The 16,563-nt window shown below is 40.0% G+C and overlaps 1 protein-coding gene across 1 annotated transcript in view; it reads left to right on the forward strand.

Moving 5' to 3' along the window:
- Window positions 1-3,433: 3,433 nt before the first annotated feature.
- The window catches only part of POSTN (periostin), a 48,719-nt gene continuing 35,589 nt past the window's right edge, over window positions 3,434-16,563 (forward strand). Inside the window, exons 1-6 of the mRNA XM_065407014.1 lie at window positions 3,434-3,555; window positions 5,015-5,113; window positions 12,141-12,205; window positions 13,563-13,720; window positions 14,450-14,614; window positions 15,953-16,099. Coding sequence (XP_065263086.1) covers window positions 3,434-3,555; window positions 5,015-5,113; window positions 12,141-12,205; window positions 13,563-13,720; window positions 14,450-14,614; window positions 15,953-16,099 — 756 coding nt within the window. The remainder of the gene's footprint in view (window positions 3,556-5,014; window positions 5,114-12,140; window positions 12,206-13,562; window positions 13,721-14,449; window positions 14,615-15,952; window positions 16,100-16,563) is intronic.

Genomic DNA, 16,563 nt, shown 5'->3' on the forward strand with positions numbered 1-16,563 from the left:
CCCTTACACTGAGGCAGGATTAAGTATGATCTAGACAATCCCTGACAGGTGGGAACATGAATATTATTTACCTACAAAGGTTAATTAATTAAGGTTTTATATATAGTGGCTCTGGTAGGCACAGCCAGAGTTGTGGATTGCAATGGAGAGGCCTCGCAACTGTGACTTTTCCCAGAGGCAAGCTGTCTGCAGAGACGAGAGGGTGATAGAAGTTTTCCAAGGCACTAGAGGGAGCATGCCAAGAAGTTCCTATACTTTCTATTTTAGAGTTATACCATATGCTTGCCCCATCACTGTCCCTGGGCCACCAGCTGGTATGGAAGAGGTGAGTACATGTCCTTCGCTCTTCCCCTTTGGAGGGACTTGGGATACTGATAGTACTATGACACCTGCAGGTAGGACAAGCATTGGAATTCTGTCTGCAATAGAGAAGGGCTCTCTATATTTTCTCCCTGCACTTTATGTGCCTGCATGGTGTCATCTAGAATCTGGTTCTTTGAAGACATAAAGTGCTATATTGGTTCAATGTATTATTATAATCCTGAACTATCTTCTCCTCTTTAGATATGGTCCCTCCTTGTACTTATGTCTGGGGAAAGTCCCACTGTCTCTGCCCAAGCTGTACCTGTTCTGTAGTGAAACAGAGAGCTTCAGTCCCAGGAATGTCAATCCAACATTTTTCATGAGCACTGCACTCTCCTGCACCACATATATACACACCTGTTTGTTTAATTTCAAAATGTGATAATTACCCATTTTTATTTCACTTTAACTGCTGTATGGTAGGTCTTTTAAACTTAGGGTTAACATTTTTCCCATTATTCATAAATGATGGATTATAAATTGAAACTGTAGGCATATATTTGTTTAAAATATTCAAAAAACATTTCTGTGTTGAAATGGAGAAATTTGCACTGATCTGGGGGTCAGGAACTTCTGTATTCCAGTCCAGTCCTCTGACACTGACTCAGAATGTGCCCTCAATCATGTCACTTCACCTCTCTGCCTCAGTTCCTTCATTTATCAAATAAAACTGACACTTATGAACATAAAAATGGCATACTGAGTAAGACCAATGGTCCATCTAGCCCAAAATCCTGTCTTCCAACAGTGTTTCAGAGGGAATGAACAGAACAGGGCAATTATAGAGTGATATATCTCCTGTCATTGAGTCCCAGCTTCTGGGACACCCAGTGCATGGCATTGTGTCCATAACCATCTTGACTAATAACCGTTGATAGACCTATTAACTTATCTTCCATTAACTTACCTAATTCTTAAATCTGATGCCCAATAATTTCATTGGATGACCCCCTGGTTCTTGTGTTATGTTAAGGGGTAAATAACACTTCTCTATTCACTTTCTCCACACCATTCATGATTTCATAGACCTCTGTCATACCTCTCCCCGCCCCCAAGTCATCTCTTTTCTAAACTGAACAGTCCCATTCTTAATAATCTCTCATAATATGAAAGCTGTTTCATACCCCTAATTATTTTTGTTGCCCTTATCTGTACTTTGTCCAATTGTAATATTTCTTTTTTGTGATGGGGCAGCCAGAACTGCATGCAGTATTGAAGGAATCATATAGTGGCATTATGATATTTTTCTGTCTTATTATCTATCCCTTTTCTAATGGTTCCTAACATTCTGTTTTTTGACTGCCACTGCACATTGAGAGATGTTTTCAGAGAGCTATCCATGATGAGTGGTAACAGCTAATTTAGACCCCATCATTTTGTATGTATAGCTGGCATTATATTCTCCAACACTGAATTTCCTCCGCCATTTTGTTGTCCAGTCACTCCGTTTTGTGTGATCTCTTTGTAACTCATCCCTAGTCACCTTTGGACTTAACTATCTTAAGTAACTTTGTATGATCTGGAAACTTTGCTACCTCAGTGTTTAACCCCTTTTTCCAGATCATTTATGAATACGTTGAACAGCACTGGTCGCAGTACAGATCCCTGAGACACCCTGCTATTTACTTCTCTCCACTGTGAAAACTGGCGATTTATTCCTACCTTTGTTTCCTGTCTTTTAACCACTTACTGACAGGGCCGACGAAAGGGGGGGAAGCCGGTACAAATTACCGGGGCCCGGCTTCCCCGACTTCCCCCCCCCCTCTCGTCAGCCCTGTTTAGCCGGTCCACCCGTGCTGGGGGGCCCAAAAAAATTTGTTCACCGGGGCCCAAACCCGCTCTTGGCGGCCCTGCTTACTGATCCATAAGCGGACCTCTCCTCTTATCCCATAACTGCCTACTTTGCTTAAGAACCTTTGGTGAGGGATCGTGTCAAAAGCTTTCAGAAAGTCCAAGTACACTATCTCAGCTGGATCACCCTTGTCCACATGCTTGCTAGCACCCTCAAAGAGTCCTAATAGATTGGTGTGGCCTGCCCCACCTGCCTCATAGGAGGCTTGTGAGGACTACTAAGGCCATAGTTACACTATGGATGCTATAGCACCATAGATATGGGGCCATAACTGTACTACTGTAACCCTGTAGTGTAGACGCAGACTACAGTGATGCAAGGTGCGTATTTCTGTCACGGTAGGAAGTCCATCTCCCTGAGCAACAGAAGCTAGGTTGATGGAAGCATTCTTCCATTTCCTCACTGTATCTGCACTGGGGGGTGGGTCAGCATGGCAATGGCACTCCCCGCGGGGTGTGTGTGGATTTTTCACACCCTGAGCACTGTAGCTATATCAGCCTAAGTTTTAAGTGTAGACCAGGCCTTAATTAATGTCTGTACAATGCTCAATGTAAATACTAAGCATTATTATTATTAAATTAATTCACTAGTTAAGCTATCATTAAATTATATTACTAATTAATAAGTGTATTAATATCACTTTTTCTGATCACACAAACACTATCTCACGTTAGTGTTATTGACAAGTATTGATAGTGACATTAATCAGTTTCACTAATAAGATGACTGAACTCAGGTTACAATAGTGAACACACAAAACACAGTAAAAAAAGCGAGGTATAGCTCTGTGAGGCAGAGACAGTGTCTCCCTCTGTGTTTGTGCCACACCTAACACAATGCAACTCTGATTCCGCCTGGGGCAGCTGGATGCTTCTGTATTCTAAATATCAAATCATAAATCATGCTCTAAAATTCTTTTAACTACTCTGCTGTTTTTAAGTGTCAACTGAACAAAATGATAAACATCTGCTCTTTATAAAATAAAGAAAATTAGTCACAATGGTGGGAGAGGGGGATGACACATGCTTTGCATGTTTGATGAATGGTATTAATTCAACTAATTGAAGCTGGCAGTTTGAAGTTGCTATTCCTGGAAGGGTCTCAGGTTGATACAATGTTCCCTCCCACAACCCTGTAGCATGTATATAAACTGTGAGCTCTCCAAAACTTTTTGCCAGTTCTCTCCTTAGACTAGGCAGGAGGAACAGGGGATTAAGGATGAAGATCCTTTTTTTATCCACCTTCTCCATTTTTTTGTTGTCTGCTTTTGATCCAGCAGACTCTTCTGCTCATTATGACAAGATTTTGTCCCATAGTCGAATCAGGGCACGTGAGCAGGGGTAAGTACGTGTTTTCGCTTTTATAATACCCTAAAAGGAGTGTTTTAAAGTTCTCTCCCCTACACGGAGCTCAAGATTAGGCATAATATTAAAATGAGATTTGTGCACTGTACATTCTTACTGAGTGTGAGTCAAATATATTATTTCTAAAATGCAAATGGTATGAAATATATTTCCAAATTATTTTTTGTAGAAAAACCATACAAAATAAGATTAAATATTGTTAAACTTTATGAACTGTTTGAAAGCTAAAAATTATATCTGAAGCTAAGTAAAATACATGTGTTTCAGTATCATTGAAAGTAATTATAGTTTACAACAGATATAATGTGTGATCAGACATGTTTAACATGGCCCATTAAATATTTTACCAGCATTAGTGTATATTCCACAACATGTACTTTTTTTTTTCTCGTAGTGAGAAGTATGAACTCTACCCAGTTCTCTGGTAATTTGTAAATGCACAATTAGAGTACTTTTCAAAAGTTCACTTCCCCCTTAAGCTTTGTAATAATATTGCACAGTAAGACACTGAAATGCAGTGATTAGAAGTTATTTATTTTAACAAATTGTCTCAGAGTAAATATTAAGAAGACTAAACATATCTGTTTTAAGGTTTATTAGTAAAAGATAGTTTAGCTCTGTGGGGGTTTTTTTTTAAATAATCAAAAGGATTTTTGCCCCCCTGCTTACAAGATGAACGGGGCTTTGTAAAATAAGAGTTTAATGGTTTCCTCTTTTGAAAAGTGTTATGTTCTAACACGCCGACAGAAAAATTACTGTAATATATAAATTAGAGACAAAATGGAAATTTGCTTTTGAGGAAATTTCTCTTTTGCATACAACAACATTACAAAGTTTTCCTTATTTGAATTTTCTGACTTTTTTTATACAGCAGTTTACCTTTTGGTCCTGTGTAATTACTAGGCTGTTTATTTAGGTGCTCTTGACATTCCAGACAGTGGCAATCCAAATAGCTGATTGAGTTACTGAAGAGGGGGTTCCTTCCTGGATAAAGAGAAAGTCAGCTTTCTGCCCTTCCCCCTCCCCATGACATACAGCCACACAGCTGTGCACAAGATGAACTTTGATGAAAAGAGCTCGGCAATAGTCACCGTTCAGTCCCTAGCGGATGGTAATTCACTTCGGGAAAAAAAATGCAATGCATAATAAAGCTTGATTAGGCACAGCTGGCAGTGACTGTTCTCTAGAGATACAGTGCTGGGCTGGCAGACAGGGGGAATCACCTCTTGCTTCTAGGGAGTGTGGTCTTTCCAAAGAACTCAATAGGGCGGTGTCAGGAGCTTGGACAGTGGTTGACTGAAATCACACCTGCTCTGGGAATCAGGACCAGATGTTCATTTCTGGCTCTTATCCATTGAATACTGTATTCAAAACTATTTTTAATCACACTTTTTCAAATATGTACAATGACTTTATGTGTTTTTTTTTTCTCCAGTCCAAATGTCTGTGCTCTTCAGCAAGTTATGGGCACCAAAAAGAAATATTTCAGCACCTGCAGAAACTGGTATCAGGGAGCTATCTGTGGGAAGAAAGCGTAAGTGCTATTTGTTTCCTGACTATCCAATAGTTACAGAAATGTTATACTATTATTACAGAACTCTTCTTCTTTAGAGGCATATTACATACTTGCTTCAAATGCAGATCTCCCATTGCTAGCAATGGCAATTTGGAAAATGACAACATAGTGCAAAGCACTTAAATTCCAAGTGCTTTCCAAATAATCCTCACAACACGCATTTAAAGATGATAGAACTGAGACAGAGGGCTGAAGTGACTTGTCCAGTGATACAAAGGGAGCAACTATCCAAGTTGGGGACAGAATTCAGTATTTCGTGGCTCCAGTCCTGTGCCCAGACCACACCTTTATCTATGTACATGGAACAAGAATAGAATATTCCTAAGGATTTGGTGAAGTTATTTTGTCTGTTGTATACTAAGTCTAAGTGATTTTGGTGTCTTTTTAGTACCTTAGAGAAATTTGTTTCTTTACGTTTATTGTAATTGTGACCTCATAATTTCAAGATGAAATGAGTTGTTTCATTATCCCATGATGGTGATGACAAATTTCACTTCAGGGCCATACCATCAGAGTCATTAATGCCTCCACTTCTGGCCATGCACTGTCTTTGGGGCATACTCACCCAAGCACCTAAAAGCCAATGCAGAACTTTTCCTGCACCGCTTTTCTTGGTACTGCTGCCATGAGTGACTAGTACAGCTGGTTAAATCAGTATCCTTAGAAAAAGCTATTCTGCCACATTCTGCCACTATAGAGCCACTAAACTATCCAATTAGTATTTTTACAGCATTCCACCTTTTCTTTAGCTGCTGAACTACTATTGGTTGGATAATTTATTCAGCAACTATGGCAAAAATCATTACATATGTTATTTGACTACTAATCTTGGTCAGGCAGATCTAAGATAAAAATTTCAAACATGCCTAAGTGAGGGAGGGATAGCTCAGTGGTTTGAGCATTGGTCTACTAAACCCAGCATTATGAGTTCAATCCTTGAGGGGGCCATTTAGGGGTCTGGGGCAAAAATCAGTCTGGGGATTAGTCCTGCTTTGAGCAAGGGGTTAGACTAGATGATCTCCTGAGGTCCCTTCCAACCCTGATATTCTATGACTTAGGCACCTAAGTTCCATTTTCAAAAGTGATTTGGGCACTTAGGCATCTACATCTTATTGAAAGTCCATGGGACATGGTCTTCTAAATGCCTAAAATACGTTTGAAAATGGGATTCATGCAGTAAGTCACTAGCTTACTGTTGAAACTAGCTGTTGAAAATTTTAGCCATTGTATTAAAAAAAATAACGATAGCAAACACCCAGAACAGGAAGTGACTGACATTTTCCAAGCCATTTAAAGGAACATTATCACTTTCCTTTACTTCATGCCTATTTTCAAAACCAATTAAACGTTAGAATTCATTTTTAGCCTTTGCTTTCAGATTAAACCAGAATTCCTAAGTAAACCCTCAAAGCCTCAAACACCCATTAATTAATTTATTTGGACTTCAGTAAGTACTCACAACCTACATTGTTGCTACTGGGCATTGTGCACACATTAAGAGAAGTGTAACCCATCAGAAGCTTAGATAGCATGGTGACGTGCATGATATAAATGCCTACACAAATGTTCTTCACACTGTTACAAATTAGATTTGTGAATTCACAGTAGCTCAGCAAAGACCTGAAGCAACCCTGTACTGTGGTTGCTACTGGTGCTGGTCAGTGTTAGAAGTTCATGAGACTGTTTTGCATTTCTTGAGATTCCTGACAGACATCCCATCTTGTGACACAACACTGGAATGGCCCCTGAGGAAAAAAGAGTGGGAAGAGATGGAGGAGGAGGATATGGCCTCCAGTTTTTTTCTTTATCAGAAAATATTTTCAGCAGTGTCAGCATAACATAGAATTATGGGGCCAGTTATGTTTTTGATACACTAATCAAGCAAAGTTTACAATATCTAGTCTTGTGGTGCAAATATTCCAATAATTCTGAACTCTAAGGTCAGTTGAGATATCAGGGCTAAAATCTGGGCCCCACTGAAGTTCAAGGGAAAACTCCCATTTACTTTAATGGGGCTAGGATTTCACCCTGGGCTTTCTGTTATTATAAACTTCATATTTCCTCCAAGAGCCACGGATTAACAGCTGTATTATATTAACATTATCACGAATGATACAATGACATTCTCACCAGAATAGGCACAGATACCTCTTTGAATCTCCAGAAGCTTCTCTGGAATATAATTTAGCATCTAGAATTCTAACCCTCCCATTTTGAGTTAGACTGATGTTTTCGCAAGGTTTTTTATTTCTGCAGCTGAGTCAGGATCTGTCTCCCCTTTATGCAATTTGATCAGCTCAGTTATGCATAAGATTGGGAGATTCTGTGGAGACAATGTAGTTTAATTTCCAGGACTCAGATTGGTGCTATAGAAGTTGTGTTTGATCATCCTTCCAACATCTAGCCTGGGTTTCCCAGGCACTTTAGTTTGTTTTGTGGTCTTTCTCCCGTCCAGTCTTTCCTTTTCCTCCTGATGACATTTCAATGCAACAGTGACATCCATTTTCTTCAGAGCACATGGTGTAAATTGTCCAAGATATTTATTCACCATTTATGTAAAGCCTGCCTTACCACTGTCTTCTTGGCACAGCACTTTCTTTCACTAGTGACACATTAGGGAGAAGGATGCTTCCTGAAAATGCTTTAGACTGAACTTCTGTGGACATTTTCAAAGCTGATTTTGGAACGTTAGCTGCTTCTGCAGACTAACTGCTTCATTTATGTCATGTCTTGCCAATACCCTCTAAGTGAAAGACTGCTGAGTGCTTTAAGATGACATAGAGAATCATTATTCAGCTGAGCCACAGTGGTAGCATGAGTTATTTTTTTGTGGCCAGAGACATCATGACATGACAGAAGAAATATTTTGAGGCCATGAAGAGATTTTACAGTACTCAAAATAAGATTCCTTAAGTGTAGTTTGGACTCATTGACAGTGCGGTTACACAAAGATATCACATACATTCTGAGCTCTTCTTTGGCACTTTTGGGGTTGTGCAAATACTAGAAAGAGTAGATTTGAGGAAAACTTTGGATTGGATTTGGATTGAATGATAGGCATACTGGTACTTTTTGTGTGGTAACAGTAGAACATCTGGTATAATTTAGATGGTGCCGAAAGTAATGTAATTATTAACAGGAGATTTTGAACAATGCCAAAAACAGAACTACCACTATTCCTAAACAGATTAATTTGCTTCCTTCTCATTTTAAAAAATAATGTTATTTCTTATAGTTATAACAGTTCCATGGTAACTCCCTTTAGATTGTATATTCTGATCCAGAAAATGTACAAAAGATACCAAAAGGATCTACATTCTATCATTTCCCATTTCCAACTGTATTTACAAATTCCCCAGCTGAACTACTGACCTGAGGGCTCTGTAGAAACAGGGGCCCTATTGGATCATAAAGGTGTTTGTCGTTTTAATAGTATATTATGCCTGCTAACAAGACAGATAATTTGCAAACAAGCCTCAGGGCCACTCTGAGCTATGCCAGCCACCAACAGCCCCAAGAGGATGCTTGACTATCCATAGAGATGCCCTGGCCATGCCCCCTCTTTCCTTGGGAATGCCCTGTATCCCTGGGGGTGAGATGGGAGTGGCATAGAGCTGGTTTTCTTTACTTAGGAACGCAGCATTACATCATTATCTGAAGAGTCACTTCTCTTCAGTAACATCACACCATGTGCTGAATTTGCAGAAGTACGTAACTGAAAGTTTTTTGGAGTGCGATATTAGTGTAAAGGCAACTTTGCTTTGGATTTTATACAATGTCTCTCTATGTGGGGGACGGACGGGGGACGGTGTTCTTTTTTTCCTCTAAATTGTCCTTCAACCTGAAAGGTGCTGAGCAACTGCATCTTACATTGATTTCAATAGAAGCTGCACATTCCACCTACCTCAGCATCGGGCTTATTGACAACCCTCACTCCATCACATCTACCCACACTTCACATACACTTGATACATCAGCTTTCTAGTTGCAATCAACCATGAGGGAACATATGGCTTTGGATACTAAAAGGAAGAACTGGCCAGACTTTAATTACTAGCAGTCCTCAGAGGAAGCATGCTGTATGTTAAAAGTAATATGATAACCCAAAGGTACCAGCATTGTAGCTCTTGGCCAGAGAAGCATTTCCTTTGTCCATTGTGCTCTATAGCCAGTTTTCTGCCTCACATAAATTGTACTCATATCAGAGTCAGTCTTTTCTCTGCTGAATATGGTGAAGAAGAGTAAACATGCAGTGTCTGATTGGTGCTTAGTCCCCCTTTTCCTGTTATCAAAACCTAAGTGAGATGTCAAAACACACAGGATATTTTCCTGTTTCCTTTTGGAATATTTTCTTTCTGAAAGAAGTATATATTCTTATAACAAAGCAATTCCCTGGATGGCAGATGCATGCTAATTGCTGGTTTGTGGCAGAGATTCCTCAAGAGCCAGGTTTTGTCTGACTCTAGCATGGGTGAGCAGGAGGCATGGGAGGAATGGTGCAAGGAGCCCTCTCCCCACACTTGTGTTCCTTGTGAAAGGGCCAGGAATCACTCCAAAAGGGAATCTTTGGGTGCACAGGGTGGGAGGAAGCAGGACAATTGTTGCATCCTCTGCGATAGAGCGGGTTTCACTATTGCTGCTTGCTCGGGAGTCGGGGAAGGCACAAACCTTCTCCAAACTAAATCTAGTCCTACCCATGCCAGGTTTGCATGCTCACCTACGTGGTGGAATATGAAGCCCACAATGTAAAGTTCTGGGGGATGGGCGTAAAGTGAATTGTCATCATCCACAGAGAAGTATATTACAGACTGTTGAACAAAACTTTTTTGAAGCTCAGTTAGAATTGTCTTGTGTAAGGTTTCGCCAGCTGAAAAATAAATAGATTCATTTTAAAATCAGATTAAAAAGGGAAAATAGGGAGTCAAACAACCTACATTCATAGCACAAACAAATCTAACATGGCAAAGCAAATTCTCTATAATGGAAAGCTCTTTGTTCTTTACCAGCTATCACTTTGCAATAAATTACGTAGCTCAGAGTCTCATTTTAAACTCATGCTTTGTAATGTTGTTTTTATTCCAGTCTGCTTTCATTTTTAGGTTTTTTTATTTTTAAGATTTAAGATTTTATTTCATCTTCAAATAGATTTTTATCCCAGAGTTCTGAAAATTCCAACGTTCAAGTAATTTGAGCAAGCCATTTAGTTTAATGTATTTGTTGCTAATACTTTGTCAGCTATCAGAGGGGTAGCCGTGTTAGTCTGGGTCTGTAAAAAGCGACAAAGAGTCCTGTGGCACCTTATAGACTAACAGACGCATTGGAGCATGAGCTTTCGTGGGTGAATACCCACTTCATCAGATGCATGTCAGCTCTAACTCATTACAAAAACCTACAAGATCCCACACAGCTGCCTCTAGGGAGCTTCCAGCTTCAAAACTGAGATCCTTGAGCCACATGCATTAAAAAAATCATGTAAAGCTCTGATTGCATGTTTTTCTAGTAATTCAGTCTGCAGTAATTACTTTGAAAAGCAATAACTGCAAAAGAAAGAGTTTAGAGATTTATGTTACTTTTCACGTTTCAGTAAGTCCATGTAATTTCCTGGGTTTCTTTATCCTCTAGCAACCACATTCATCCTTGCCATAACTCCATTGACTTCAGTAGAATTGTGCTTATTTACAGCGGGGCTGAATTTGGTTAAAAATGTCTATTTTAAGGCTGTTACTTCCTTCAAATCAATAAGCTACAATAAAAAGCAATCCATAATGCTGAATGCAACATTACATAGCACCAACCTGCTTCTGAGTACAGTTTATACATTCAAAGGTGAGGTGATTTCCTTGAACAACTATACATCAGGCACTAACCAATTTCCAGCTCAACTCCATCCTCCCCTTCATGGCTAAGCTCTCACTTCCTCTCTGCTAGCTCTTTCCTTCATTTGTTACAATCTGGCTTTCACCCTCTCTACTCTAACTAATGAGACTAGGGTGACCAGATGTCCCAATTTTATAGGGACTGTCCCGATTTTGGGAGCTTTTTCTTATATAGGCATCTATTACCTCCCACCCTCTGTCCCGATTTTTTACGCTTGCTATCTGGTCACCCTAAATGAGACTGCTCTCACTAAAGTTACCAATGACCTTTCCCTTGTCTTCTCCATATTCCTTGATTTTTCCCCTGCTTTCAACATAACCAGTCAATCTTTATTGATTCTCTCCTTTATTGGCTTTTACAACACTGTTCTTGAACAGTTTTCCTTTTTACCTATTGCATTTCTCTTTCAGTGTTGTCCTCAGTGGCTCCACCTCATCCCACTTTCTGTCAGCATCCCACAGGGCCTATTCCTAACCCCCTGCCTTCATTCCTTCACATTATCCCTGGGTGGTCTTATTTGCTTTCATGACTCTAATTACCATCAATTTACCCTTCACATGTAGACTATTGCCAAAGCTTGGTGCTTTTTTTCTTTTCATCCACACTGTCAAAAGCTTGTCCATGCTTTGATAATCCTCCCCATCCCTCTCAACCTTGATTCTGTTGATCCCTCCTGTAATCTTCTCTTTGGTTTTCCAATCCCTTCTCTCCTAGCCAAAATGTCACCATCAGATTCATTTTCTTCACCTGCTACTGCAATCACATCATTCCCCTTTACGAGTCCCTTCACTAGCTCCACTTCCCCTCCCACATCCATTCCAAGCTCCTTGTCAACCTTCATGACTGTGGATGTGTTGTATATTTAAAATGCTACGTAGCTACAGAACACAGTACAGTGCAGCCACTTAATAGGGTCTGATTTGATACCAACAGAAAATAGGCTGCTGAATGTTAAAAAAAAAAAAAAAAAAAGATGATTAGGTAACTCTAGCCAAGGAAACTGAATAGAAGTAGATAATTTGTAAAAAAGTAAAACTAAGATAATTACCAGTAAATGGTGTCATTTCGTTTGTACTTTATTTAATCTAGTTTTATTTATACCCTGCAGAACTGTCTTGTATGAATGTTGCCCTGGCTACATGAAGATGGATGGAATGAGAGGTTGTCCGGCAGGTACAGTCTTAGATGCGCATGATCTTTACATATGGGACCCATTCTAACACAGGAGATTTTTCAGAAGTGGTCTGTAATTTTGGGTGCCCAACCTGAGACATCTAGAGCTTGTTTCTCAGAGGGGATGATTGAGGATCCACAACTTCATTTGATGTCCCTGAGTGTGGGCAGCACCACTGGAAATCATCCCCACGGTGTTTGACATTGGACACCGAACACTAAGGCATCCATAATTAGAGGCAACTTTTGAAAATTTAAGCCAAAACCCTTAAAATATGAACCTGCCCACTATGGATAATCCTGGCAAGTCTTGGTCCTGCTGATGTGATAGGTTCCCCGGCAGCAGAAATATCACAGTCCCACTGTGTAAGGGGACAGGACTTGGGGGAATTGTACATGAGGCATACATGAGGAGGTGGGATAGTTCAGTGGTTTGAGCATTGGCCTGCTAAACCCAGGGTTGTGAGTTCAATACTTGAGGAGGCCATTTGGGGATTTAGTTGGGGATTGGCCCTACTTTGAGCAGGGGGTTGGACTAGATGATCTCCTGAGGTCCCTTCCAACCCTGATATTCTTGTGTGGTGTGGAGTTCCCTTCTGTGTCACTTACATAGTTGCTTGCAGTGGACTAAGCACCATTGGGTAGGGGGAAGGATGGTGCAAAACCAGGTATTGGAGGTGAGATGGCACCGGAGTGGGGAGGGATGGATATTAGAGGTGCATAAGAAGGTACCAAGTACTACTCAGTAGAACTGGCTGGCCATACAATTTCCAGTGGAACATTTTTTCATGGGAAAATGCTGGTGTCAAAATGAAAACTTTTGCAGGAACTTTTCAATTTTGTCCAATTTTCCTATAGAAACCAAGCAGATTTTCAAAGGGTTTTCTGCCAGCTCACCTGTCACATGGGCTGCCAGGATCCTGGAAGCCCTGGGAGCCTTAACTCAAGCCAGAGTTTTCAGGACTTCTAGGCTTCTCAATAACCTATCAGATGGGCAGCTGGGGCTCCAGGCAGCTTGGGGATTTTGTTTTGAAAAAATAAAATCAGAATGCCATTTAAATTTTTTCTAAACAAAAGTTTCAGACCTTCACCTCTCCACAACTTGGGGTGGAGAATTCCTCCCCTCTGGATATTTGTTGAGTTATTTTTTCTGGGCACTGTCTGCAATGACGATTTGGCATATATGGCAAATTCTTCTTAATTTGAACCCAAATTATGGAATTTTAAAAGCAATGTTTAGTTAAAAGGGTTTTATTAAGATGATTCTCTCCTCCAGTTAAAACAGTGGTAATAGGTAATGATTTTGAGAGACTGACTTGTCAAAGAATTTACAGTACTCTTGTCTTGTGTATTTTAGTTGCTCCTATTGATCATGTTTATGGTACCCTGGGCATTGTGGGAGCAACCTCTACTCAACGGTATTCTGATATGTCAAAGCTGAGAGAAGAGATTGAAGGACGGGGATCATTCACATTCTTTTCACCAAGCAATGATGCTTGGGAGCTGTTGGATCGAGTAACTATATATCTATATATCTCTATATACACACACACACATTAATGTTATGAGTGCTTTTTTTGTATCTACAGTAGCTGTGTTTTAAACCACATTAGAAACAATGATGATTTTTTTATATATCAGAGATAAATATTGAAACTCAATTATTATATTATTCTAAACTAAACTATGCTTAAAGAACACAGGTATTTTACATTTTAAAAAAAAGTCTAGAAACAATGAACACCTGCAAAGGATATCTGTTTGAGCACCGTCAAAGAGAAATTGTTTTTATGATTGTTGCTCAGCACCCTGAGTACTTTTGTGATTGGATGCTTTATAAATACAATTATCATTATTAGTCTTGTCAGCATAGGTTTGGGAATAGTTTTGAAAACTGAAGTAATTCCAATAAGGGAGGGTGACAGACATTTTTGTGCATGACTGTAGGGTACTTTCCCTAGAACTACAATGTTAATCAAATCCAGTACAGAACCAAAAAAAAAAAAAAAAAAAAACTTGAATGCCTTGCTTATGTAATGAGGCCTGCTGTCTTTGATACTTAATCAGTCTAGAGAATCCTCTAGCCAGCTGCGTACCAGTAAGGTATGTAACTGAAGTAATTTACCTAGTCAAATGAAATATACATTCAAAAATATGTTGAAAGCGTATTTTGTGGCAAAGAAATCTGTATAACTAGCTGATTAAGATTGTCCAGAAAATGTCTAACTGAATCTTCTTCCTCAGGAAATTCATAGTAATTTAATTGACAATGTAAATATTGAACTGTACAATGCCCTCCACAACCATATGGTAAACAAGCGTATGTTGACAAAGGATCTTAAGAATGGCCTGACTCTTGTATCCATGTACAATGATCAGCAACTGCTTATTAATCATTATCCTAATGGGGTAAGTTTATTTCCATAAGCTTCTTTTATACCGTATTTCAGAGTGGTCACTTTCATTAACTCTGTGCATTTTTTTATTTATCTAATGAAGAATCGATAAAGTCATAACGAGATTATCACTTGGCATGTCAGTTATACATTTTACCTTACAAATGCTAGGAATACAGAATAAATCTATCCATTAAAGGACTCTTTCATAGACTGAAGGCTAATTGCTAAGAAAGGACTGGGTAACAAGAGCTAATTTTTGTTTTAAGAAAGTTGTAAAAACACGGAATGATCTTTCCTCTAAAGAGGTAGCCTTTTGTGGATAGGACAGATTATTATCCTTCTAAATGTCAGAAGTTAGATTTATTACACACTTTTTTCATATATTACTAAATACATTTCAATTAGATTTTTATTCCAATTGCAGCATGTGACAGAAATATTTAGTCGTAGAAGAAACGCTTATATTATCTTCCTACATGGGATTTAATTTTTATAAACCAGGATTCCCAAAGTAAAGTCACTAGTATTTATTTTCTTAAATTCATAGAAACTACATGTTAGGTTGGCACTGAAATTAGTGTAAACCAAAAGCAAGAACCATTTTAATCATTCAGGGAAATGGAACGCTAAACAATTGTAATATGGTTGGAAATCAAGATGACCTGCACAAGTTGATCTATTGGTAAATCTAGGTGCACAGGCACTGACTTTTGTTTTTGCCAGTTTGTGCTCCTCTCACCCCCTCCCCCTTTGCGAGCAGTGGGCAGGTCGTCGGGGGAAAGAGGCTGGGTGGGGGTGGAGCCTTGGGGCAGAACATGGGCTGGCCCTTAGGGGGAAGAGGCCAAGCAGGGATGGGGCCTGAGGGGGAAGAAGGCTGAGTAGGGGCAGGGCCTCAGGATGTAGTGGGGGCAGGGCCTTGGGGCAAAGAGGCCAAGTGGGGCAGGGCTGCCCAGAGGATTCATGGGGCCTGGGGCAAAGCAATTTCGGGGGCCCCTTCCATAAAAAAAAGTTGCAATACTATAGAATACTATATTCTTGTGGGGGCCCCTGCGGGGCCTGGGGCAAATTGCCCCACTTGCCCACCCCTCTGGACGGCCCTGAAGTGGGGGCAGGGCCTCAGGCAGAGCTTGGGCAGAGCAGTGGGTGGGTTCATGGTCCGGATGCTGGGGCCTACAGAAGATTAATCCAGCCCTGCAAGTGCTGAGCACCCCCAATTTTTTTGCAGTGGGTGCTTGAGCCCCAGAACACCCACAGAGTTGGCATCTATGGCTAGGTGGATGTCCTCCTTAAAAATAAATTAAAAGAGATAGGATGCTTAATATTCTACTGTTCAATTCTTTAAACATAGGTTGTTACTGTTAACTGTGCCAGAATCATCCATGGCAACCAGATTGCTACAAACGGTGTCGTTCATGTCATTGACCGTGTCCTGACCCCTGTTGGAAATACCATTCAAGAGTTCCTTGAAGCTGAGGATGATGTCTCATCTCTTAGAGTGAGTGGGGGAAAATAAAATGCTAACAAGCTTCTTTGGCCTTGTAATTTTCCTTTCTTTTTCTGTAGTCTTAGATGTAAGAAAAGATTATTAACACATTGTCAGGGGAGTGAAATGAACCAAATCAAGGACCAGTCCACCATATGATGCAAGGTAGAAGAGCTATATATTTTTACATAAGTGCCTGGTCCTGCTTTTGTGATAGTCGTGTAATTGACGTCACTAGGCCAGATTCTGGCACCCTTATTCGCAGTGAGTAGTCTTTACTCCTTGAGCCCTGGGGCTGTTCGGAGAGTAAGGTATCACTCAGTCTGAGTACAGATCACAGAATCTGGTCCTGTCTGGGGAAAATAATTAAAAGTAATGGAAGTAATAGAGATATCATCATGGAAGCTTAAGTGATCCAGTTGGTTTCAGAAAGTTGGTTAGAGAGTGGTGAGAAGGATATTTACTCGCTGGTTTGG

The sequence above is a fragment of the Emys orbicularis genome, chromosome 1, assembly GCF_028017835.1.
Source record: "Emys orbicularis isolate rEmyOrb1 chromosome 1, rEmyOrb1.hap1, whole genome shotgun sequence".
Classification (NCBI taxonomy): Eukaryota; Metazoa; Chordata; order Testudines; family Emydidae; genus Emys; species Emys orbicularis.